Consider the following 10,255-nt stretch of genomic DNA (forward strand, 5'->3'; position numbering starts at 1 on the left):
GAGTCAAAAAAATAAAATATTAAGTAGTTTTTACACATCACACACTATTTCTCTTCTTCTTTTGTTATTTTCTGAATAGTTCTCTGCTATTTTTTCATGTCATAATAGCAATAGCAATTTCTTCTATTATATTATATTGTTTTCTTTCCACAGCTTCCTTCTGTCTTTACCCCGAGCTCTGTTCTCTTCTTTACTGGCTGTACTTTCTATTTCTCTTTTCTGCTGGACTTTCAACCTTTTAATTTAAACTTAGTTTACTTACAAGCCAATCCATAAGCACAAGTGGGCAGCCTAACATTTATTTAAAATCTAAATGACCAAGTTTTCTACTGGTTAATGACATCTTCATCTCATCTCTTAATGAGCACTGACCTCACCTGGGAGAGAAGTCAGTAAGAGCTACAAAAAAAAATGGGAGGAGGTTGGAATATTTATTAGTCATATTTTTCTCTCAGGCATGTGTTTACCACAATGTTAGATGAGACAGTCACCCCTCTCCTTGTGTCTCAGATCCAGAACCTCCTGATGATGCAACGGATAGGCATCTCCCTCTTATTTTTCCACCAGCCTTCTTTGGGAATTAGGAGAGAAAGAGTATATTTACTCATGTCCAAGCATCCATTTCTTACTCTTTCCAGTGAGTAATCCCATGTTTGTCTCTGCTACTCAAAAATTTCTTACTCAATGTCCCTTGTGCCCCTGAATTCCCCAAAGTAATGATGAAAATTGACATAACTCATCACTTTTAATTTTGCTGTTGTTTGGGAAAACTAAGTAACAGCAGAGCCACTGAAGACATCTATTAACAGATTCAGGGAGACAGAAAAATGTTTAAAACTCTGATTTTCAACTGGGCCTAGACAACAATACCAAGCAATCCATTGATCTATATAATCCTCGTGGCTTTCTAAAATGTTTCAGTAGAACAAATGAAAAAAATCTTGTGCTGACCACAGTCCAAGCTCCCAAAGCTTTGGGAATTAGAAGACAATCTTTTGAAACAGCTAGAAAGCAAATATCCTCCACAGTCCAGATAAGCATATAAAGAGATGTTGGTAGTAAATGGTGAATTTTCGTAGTGGAGGAAGGTCACCAGTAGAGTTTCACAGAGAGCTGTGATGGGTTCTGCGTTGTTCAATTTATTCATAAGTGGAAGAGGGATGAACAACGGAGAGAATAAAATGTTGCTTATGATATTCATCTGTTTTAACAAAGTCTGACTAGGAAGAGCAGCAGAAGGACCTGTCAACAGTCCATGAATGGATATTAAAATTCAGACCTGATGCATATTAATACAAAGTAATGTATATAGAGAAAACCAAACTTAACAAAAATAAAATGGTGGGCCTAGACCTGATCATTACTACTTATGGACAATATCTTAAGCTACCCTTGATAATTCCATGAAAACAAGAGTTCAAGAGGATGAAAAATGATGTTGGGAATTATTAGCAGACGAACAGAAAGTAAAAACAGAGACAATCCTAATGCCGCTGTATAAATCCCCAGTTAGCCCACATACCAGATCTGTCCATGTAAATACTGGGGCAAGTTATAAATCCCTCAAAACGCAGCAGAGTGGGAAAGGAGCAATTCAGATGATGAGAGGTTAAGAACATCGACCTTTCAGTGAGAAGGCTCCTCAACTCTAAAAAGAAATGTATGGAGAAGTTTAGGATAAAAGGTCATGGCTGACATTGAGATGATAGAGAGGGATAGAGTATTCACTGTCTCTTCCAACAGAAGAAATGGGGGACACCAAGTGAAGCTAGCAACTTGCAGGCTTCAAACAAAAGAAGAGAGTGATTTACACCGTGTAGTTTGTGTAGTACTCCTTGTCACCAAACGTTATCAGCGTAAGTGACAGCTAAATTAGTTGAAAAAAAGAGGTTAACAACTTGTGGAGGAGAAATTCATTCAGAATTACATATAATATGGAAATAATCTCTAGCTCAGAAAATCCCTAAACTGCAAATGCAAATAGGGATGAACCACTATATGCTGCTCTATGCTGTCTACTTGTTTATAAGCTGCCCTTCCAGTCACCCTCAAAGAACAGATACCAGGTCAGATGGATCTTTGGTTTTACTCATTACAGACAGCTTTCTGTAAATAAATACATATTTAGCATTTTAACACTCAAATGTTAAATATTTACTGGTCAAAAATACATCTTAGTAAAAAAGATGAAAACCAGAAATTATATTTATTAACTGTAACATAAGACAATGAATTGTGCTGATGACAGTATGTTATATACACAGTAAGATTCTTGCAGGAAACGATGGGTATGATTGCGCTCCACATCTTTGCCCACTCTTCAACAAAGAATTTGGTGAGGGTTAACTTGCTGCTGAGGTGACAAAAATACTTTCCCACTAGTGGATCTAGTGACTTACAGATGAGTTCTTGAAACGAAGACTCGTTTGGGCCTTCTGCTGCTTCCCTCAGCAGCTTTGCCTAATGTCTCCCAGTAAACACCAAACACTCCATCAATGGTGTGCCCTTCTGCCCGCTGCGCACAACCAAGCGCGTTCTGCAAGCACTGCAGATGTCTCCTCAAGACATTCATGCCTAGGTCCTAGCTCGTTCCATCAGCAGTACAGACAGATTGCCTGGGAACGGCTCTAGCAGGGTATGCATCCTACACATCCTCCAAAGCTGCTTTGCTGGGGAGGTTTGGGATCTTAAGCAGTATCTGTTTGATTTGTCGGTACTCGGAGGATAGGGCTTAATGGAGGAGAAATACTCTCCTTTTAGCAACAATTTTAAGTTTAACTAGTTTAAGAAAGTAACTTTAAGTTACTTTCTGTATCGTGTATGACTCCTTTGCCCGATTTTTGCAAGTAGTTTCTTTCTGTTAAAATACTACATAAACATTCTCTTTTGAAAAACATTTTGAGCTTTTGTTTAGACAAATAAATATCAACATCTACATTAAGATGTTTAAACTCCTTTTATTGTCAACAGAAGACTAGTCAACACACTCATGCTGGAGAATGAATAAGCCACCTAAACAGTAGCAGCTTAATTCAGTTGTCTCAACAGTGGTGCCTGTGCTTGGTTCAGATGTCCTAGGCTGGCGGTGGGAGCAAGTGGGTATGACACAGGTCCAATGGGAGACCTGTGTCCTTTTTGGAGAGGCAGCTGGAGGCTAGAAATTATCTCATCAAGGGAATTCAAATGATGCTAGATACTATAGTTAGCGAATGAATCGGGTCCTAGGTGTCTCCTTTCGGGTGAAGTCCTGCTCCAGGCAATACGGGCTGTATTGACTAAGTTGCTACTCACTAGAAGGGAAGCTTAGACACCAAACGTGGCTGTAGACTCCTGTCTCTAGAGAGCTACACATAGGTGCTTTAATCTTAAATCGAATTCTGCACTTGGTCATAAAATTTAACTTTTATTGAAATAATTTTACGCTTTTCTCCTGCTTCATGTAATTCAAGCAAATCATCACTGGCATCTAATGCTGCCCAGCCACAAATCCGTCGAGATCTGTGTCCGTACTCAGCTATTCTCAAACACTCCAAGTAAACCTTCAGTATCTGTTCTTCTTTTTTGAACACTAGATATAGACAAATCTCTGTCTCTTAACTAAACCCTTACACCAGTGTCATATCTCTCAGCTACCTCCTATATGTAAATTGATGCTCAGCAGTGAAGTGATCGAGCTGACTCACAGTCCAGATTTGAGACTACAATCTTTTGTCATTCACAGCGTCGAAGTGTATTTATTTGCTGTCTTAATTGCTTCATCTACTGGAATTTTTCTAAAAGGGTTTCAAAGATCTGATCGGAAGCAAGGATCCTGCATTTTTCAGATGAGAATGGGCTGGCGGTTTGCTGACTGATAACGCACCATTTGCAAACAGCAGATCTGCAAATACCATGCATCCTTCCGCTATGATAGCCCAGAGACTCCTGCACTGGCAGAATTCACACACATCACCCATTTCTTTTCCCTAAATGCCTCTGTTAAGAGGCATAATGTTATCACAAATCAACACTGAAATGCAAAATGTCATTATATTTCCATTACCCCTACCTCTTTGGTAATTCATGTACACTCTAAACAGATGTGTGATTCATGTAACACAGTGGGTTTTTTTAAATTGTATTAAGATAGATGCTCTTAAAAAGCATCAGTAACGCTGTTCACTGGCATTGCGAGTGTACATCAGATTCCACAAAATTCTCATGGAGCTATGAAAAAAACGTAAGTACTTCTTATACAGCTTCCTAGAAAGTCACCACAGAATTAAACAATTCACGCTTTCCCCTTTCCCTAGAAACCATAAAATAAAATAAATAAATAAATAAATAGATAAATAGGTATGCGCTATAAACTATCCGATTTGTAGAATATGTTGGAATCATGTAAACAAAAGCAGGAACAAGCAACACTGAGACTGTTGCCTTCAATTTAATTTCAGTGACTACCTTCAAAAGCTAATGTCCTGGTTTGAGGTAAAACAGAACCAATTTTGTTCAGTAACTTCGCTTCTTAGCTGGGCCTCTTCTAACAACTGAAATTAACTGCATATTGTGCAGAAAATGTTCCCTCTCTCAGAGTGATAAGACCAATTGTTTAGAGCTGATGCCCAGGCGTGGTGTGCAGAGAGGCTCCTGCTTATACTTATTGCTATAACACTCGAGGCCAAACAACTTTGTTATTTGCCACGTTGGAGGGTCGGAAGCCGAAAAACATAGTGGGGTCCCACCTGCAGGGAGGAGCGGACAGGACAGGTGACCCAAAACTGACCAAGGGGGTATTCCATCCCATCTGCCTCATGCTCAGTATAAAATCTGAGGGATCAAAGGGTCAGGGGCTCTTCCTTCAATGGCCGACGTCTGAGGAGGACTCTGTTCGTCTGCCTGTGATCCCGACCCTGACTCCAGATCCGGAATCCAGTTCCCGTCTGTCACTGAGTCCAGTCTGGGACTGCCCCAGTGCCAGCCAGTGACGTGATTGTCATCTCGGGAGCTTGATATTTCATTATTTCTTTTTATTTTATTATTAATATTTCATTAAAGTAGTTTAGTTTCTTCTAAACTCATAAGTCTCTTTTTCCTCCTCTGCCTCTCTCTTTGTAGAGGGGTAGAGGGGAGCATCTGTCGGTCCCATCTGGGGTCCCTCGGGTCCCCAGTGGTGGATTTGGCCTAAACCACGACAGCTACTCAGCTGGAATAACTGCAATTTAAAAACTCCTATTAAGGTCTGATCTCTTAAAATTACACTCATGTATTGAGAAGGTGTTTCATTCATAACAGACATGCAGGAGAGCCAAAGTAATAATTACCCATCACAAATATTATGGGTGACTTATTTCAGAATATTTTTTTTCCTCAATAATTTGCATGCCGTTCTTAGTGCAAATCAAGTCCACTTTCTTTGTGACAATTATTTTTTGTCAGCTTTTACCTTTTCTGCTTGCAACAGAATCACAGAACCACAGAGAATCACAGAATTATCAGAGTTGGAAGGGACCTCTAGAGATCATCTAGTCCAACTCCCCTGCCAAAGCAGGATTGCCAGAGCACATTACTCAGGACTGCATCCAGGCGGGTCTTGAAAATCTCCAGGGAAGGGGACTCCACAACCTCCCTGGGCAGCCTGTGCCAGTGCTCTGTCACCCTCACCGGAAAGAAGTTTTTCCGTGTATTTGAACGGAACTTCCGGTGTTCTAACTTGTGCCCATTGCCCCTCGTCCTGTCACTGGGAACCATTGAAAAGAGCCTGGCTCCATCCTCCTTCAACCCACCCTTTAGATACTTGTACGCCATAATAAGGTCTCCCCTCAGCCTTCTCTTCTCCAGGCTAAAGAGTCCCAGCTCTCTCAGCCTTTCCTCATAAGGCAGATGCTCCAAGCCCTTAATCATCTTAGTTACCCTTCGCTGGACTCGCTCCAGCAGTTCCCTGTCCCTCTTGAACTGGGGAGCCCAAAACTGGACACAGTATTCCAGTTGTGGCCTCACCAGTGCAAAATAGAGGGGAAGAATGACCTCCCTCGACCTACTGGCCACACTCTTCCCTATGCAGCCCAGGATTCCATTGGCCTTTTTGGCGACAAGGGCACATTGCTGGGCCATGGATAATTTACTGTCTACCACAACCCCCAGATCCTTCTCCTCTGAGCTACTTCCCAGCAGGTCCACCCCTAACCTATACTGGTGCTTTGCATTCTTCCTCCCCAGGTGCAGGACCTTGCACTTGCTTTTGTTGAACCTCATTAGGTTCTTCTCTGCCCAGCTCTCCAGTCTGTCCAGGTCACGCTGGATGGCAGCACGGCCCTCTGGGGTGTCAGCCACCCCACCCAGTTTGGTATCATCAGCAAACTTGCTGAGGATACACTCTGTCCCCTCATCCAGGTCATTAATGAATATATTAAACAAAATTGTTATTTTCTATTCTCATTCAGTCTTTGAGACCCAATAGCAGTGAATGCAACTATGCTTGTACAGCTAGCAAAAAAAAATCCAGGTGCTGCCAAGAAAAACTGTGAACAAATGTTAGTATCGGTCTGAGTATGTGTAACTAGTCCTGTAGACAGGTTTGGATTTTGGTCATGTTTAGGCAAGATACAAATAGTAACATAATGCATCGATACTCAAAGGACCCCTGTCAGAATTACGAACACCACGAACTAGGAACGGCTGGAAGACAGAAATCCCCTAAATAAATGTACGATGGGATACAATTCAGGGAGGAGAGGACAGCAATAGTACTGTATCCAGAATTTTACATTCCTCAACTGTTTAAGTGGTCTAATATAAATATGTTTCAGCAATTTCCATGAATACATGAGCACTCTATATTTAGTCAGAGATGAAAGGAAACTTCCAGGACTGTATTTCAGGCATGAAGTGGTTTTGCAAACCGCTTTGGAAGTGGGTCTCCATTCTAAAGGGAAGTCAGCACAGGACCTGCTGACTGGGATGCCGGCCCCAGTCCTACAAAGGCTCTGGGTGATAATCTCATCTTGGGTGAAACCACGTGCTCATGCAAGGCTCCACCAGCACTTTCAAAGCTGGCAGAATCCACCCTGCAGAAGAAATCTAAGCCGTGGATCCCAGCCGGCAGCAGGGAAGGGGGAAGTGCCAGAAAGTAGGGGAAGCAGGAGAGAGTGAGAAAATGTACAGCCAGAAGTAGCACTGGCGAGGTCAGCAACTAGTAATGTTATGAACAGTTTTCAAAAGAGAGCCTGAGATTAGGAGTAGACATTTTTGATATGTGGGGAAAAACATTTGGCTGCACAGTTGGTCTGGGCCCCATGCTGGTTTAATCCATATAACAAATTATATGTGAAGTAGAGCAAAGTCAACTCAGCTTCCAAAATGGGACAGTTTTCAGAACCAGTGCTCAGCAAAAACCAACATAACTACATACTTATGGTGATGTTATTTTACGAAATTACTTTGCACGGTCAATCTGTGTCCTAAGAAAGAAATGAAACAGACAAGAAAGTGGAATTTACCAATGTCAGTAAAAATGGGCTTAGCCCATCAGCAATACACTTTGCAGTATTTCTAAGTCCGTGTTTTAAAGGGGAGGGCGTTCGATTGAATTTAATTCATCATTTCTAATTATTTAGCTATAAACACCACTACTCAACAAAATACATTTAATATACAAGCTCCACATGAAAGACAAACTGTGAGAGTCTAACCAGAGATGAAATAACTGCTTCTTATTTTCATGCTTAAAAAAGAAACTATTCTTGAGTGTAGAAAGCCTTCTGCGGGTGATGGGCTGCCTCCATGAAGCATAACACTATAACCACTATGAAGCATAACAGTAAGGTAAACACGAGTGGTAAACCATCTGGTAATCAATGAGTATCTCAGACACGTAACAATTATTCTGAAAGTACATCCTACAGCTAAAGGTAAGCAATTCATATACAATAGGTAAGCTATTTCTGTATAATTGGTACCTTCAAACTACTGATTACAAAATGAATTGTACCATTGTTCTTTGTCCCAGAGATTCATGTTGCCCGACTGTGTTCTGGCCCATCTTCTCCCTATTCACAGCCATTCAGCAGAACTGTAGCAGAAGGAGTGATTGTGCATTTACAGATGTAGTATTACTGATTTTATTTATAACAGTCCCTGAGCCAGTGGGTGAAAAAGGAGAATACCCATTACCATATGACAAGTAGGGCTACCGTTAGGTTTTGAAGAATGCTGATCACCCACAGGCATAGTTTGGGAGTTACTGTTCTTTGTCAAGCTGAAAAAAGACATTTTTAACTTCTTCTGCTGCATTGTAGCTTGCATTATACCGGAACAATAATTCAGATTTGGGATACTAGACAATTTGATATATTAGTGGGGTTAGACGAGTATAATGCTTGCATTGTTCACACACTCTCTTCTGACTCACTGCAAGATTATAAATACCCACCGTAAGAGGAGCTCCACCCTGGCTAGGTTTAATCTAATACTTTCTGCTGTTGCAGGCCCTTCTACCTTTAACATGAAACCAAGCCACGAAGACTTGACTCCATACTCTAAAGATTTTTTCCTTTTTTTTTTTTTTTTTTTTTTTTAACATTTAAGACGATTCACAAAACTAACTTTACACAGTTTCCTGTAATCTCAAAGCAAAAGGTGTTCTGTAAATGTACTTTGTTTCAAATGTAAGAAACATTAACCACCCACTTCCTGTATTGTTCCCTAAAAGGTTTGCAAGTACTGCAGGACTAATCCCATTCTGCCAAAAGGCTGCGCTCCATGCCAAAGAGGGACTCAGTTAATGTTAAATGACTGTACTCTTCACATGAAATAATACTTGGAAGCTGAAACACACCAAGGCTTTATGGATCCCTTTTGAAAATATCTGACAAAGTCACAAGTCAATTTATTACAGGAGGCCCCGCAGAAAATTCCCAGGGCCAAGTTCTGCTCAGCTTCCACGGCTGCGTGTGTGTACGGGGGGGACGACGGGGCTGGTGCCAAGAGCTTTCTGAGCTCAAGAAACATATAAACGGGTCTGTGGAACAAATCCGTTCCTCACTGTAAGCCTCGAAACAAAATAGCGTGTGATGTTCCTTTAGATCTTCGCCTTTATTACAGGCAAATATGGCCGGAAAGGTCACCGTTACAGTAAAACCAATGTGAACGAAATCAGTGGCAACACTGGATTTTATTACCAACGCCGTCCCACTCAAAACAGCGACTGGACCCTACAGAAGAATGGTCGGGCGCTTCAGCTGACACATTAGTGCCTGAATTAAAAAAAAAAAAAAAAATCGGACAAGAGAACTGCAAGTTCGCGTGTCCTCAGTCCTTCGCAGGAACTTGAGCCGGCTTAGTCTTCGGGAAGCGCAGGGTCTGGGTCCCGCTTTGCTCACACATCCCCACCATGTCTCAGAACTAACAGAGGGCTACACACACCCCCGCCGATCCTCCTGCCCACCGAATACGCTTCTAACCCGGATACCGAGGAAGCAGCGAAACCCTTCTAGGGACGATTAAGCCGGAGACGCGATGCCCGCAGGTTAACCAGAATATCCACCTCCACCCGCCCCTGCCAAACCCGGGGCACCGGCCAGACCCCACCCGCGCCGGGGCACCGCCGCCCCCCGGCACGGCCCGCGGGGCCCAGCGGGCAGCGGGGGCGGGGGGGTGCTGCGAGCCCTGCCCAGCCCCGCAGAGCCGAGCCGAGGGCAACCCCGAGCCGCTTACCGAGGAGCCCCGCCAGCAGCTTTGGGGGGGAGGGGGCGGGGGGGGGAGCCCGGGCAGAGCCACCGCCGCGGGTCCAACCCCCCACTCCCCTCCTCCCCCGACCGCAGACAAAGGGCTGAAGCTCCACCGCCACCCAAAGTGCCTCCCACCCGCCCCAGGTGTCCCCTCCTCCTCCTCCTTCTCCTCCTCTGCCCTCCCCCCGCCCCTCTGCCTGCGCCCCCGAGCTCAGCCGCCCCCCTCCCCGGGCTACTCACAGGATGGTGGTTTGGGGGGACACGGCGGGGACGCTCTCCACCATGAGATGCATGCAGCGCACCGTGGTGCGGAAGCAGAGGCAGCGGCTGGGGCACCACACGCTCCCGCGCTGCTGCGGTGGCGGCGGCGGCGGGGGGGGCTGCGCGGCGGCGGGAGGGGGGAGCCCCCCGCTGCGGAGCAGCAGCAGGAGCAGGAGGCAGAGGCCGGGGGCGGCCGCCGCTCCGCGCCGGGCCATGCTTGCGGGGCAGGAGGAGGAGGAGGAGGAGGAGGAGGAGGGAGAGGGGCTCCGGCAGGTCCGCGTCGCGCC

At 44.2% G+C, this 10,255-nt stretch overlaps 1 protein-coding gene across 1 annotated transcript in view; it reads right to left on the reverse strand.

The window, feature by feature from the left end:
• The window catches only part of PXDN (peroxidasin), a gene marked incomplete at its 3' end in the record, with an annotated part of 99,670 nt that extends 89,415 nt beyond the window's left edge, over window positions 1–10,255 (reverse strand). The window contains exon 1 of the mRNA XM_082480607.1: window positions 9,948–10,255. Coding sequence (XP_082336733.1) covers window positions 9,948–10,183 — 236 coding nt within the window. The 5' untranslated portion in view covers window positions 10,184–10,255. The remainder of the gene's footprint in view (window positions 1–9,947) is intronic.

Source organism: Vanellus vanellus (assembly GCF_965231255.1).
Source record: "Vanellus vanellus genome assembly, chromosome: 3".
Classification (NCBI taxonomy): Eukaryota; Metazoa; Chordata; class Aves; order Charadriiformes; family Charadriidae; genus Vanellus; species Vanellus vanellus.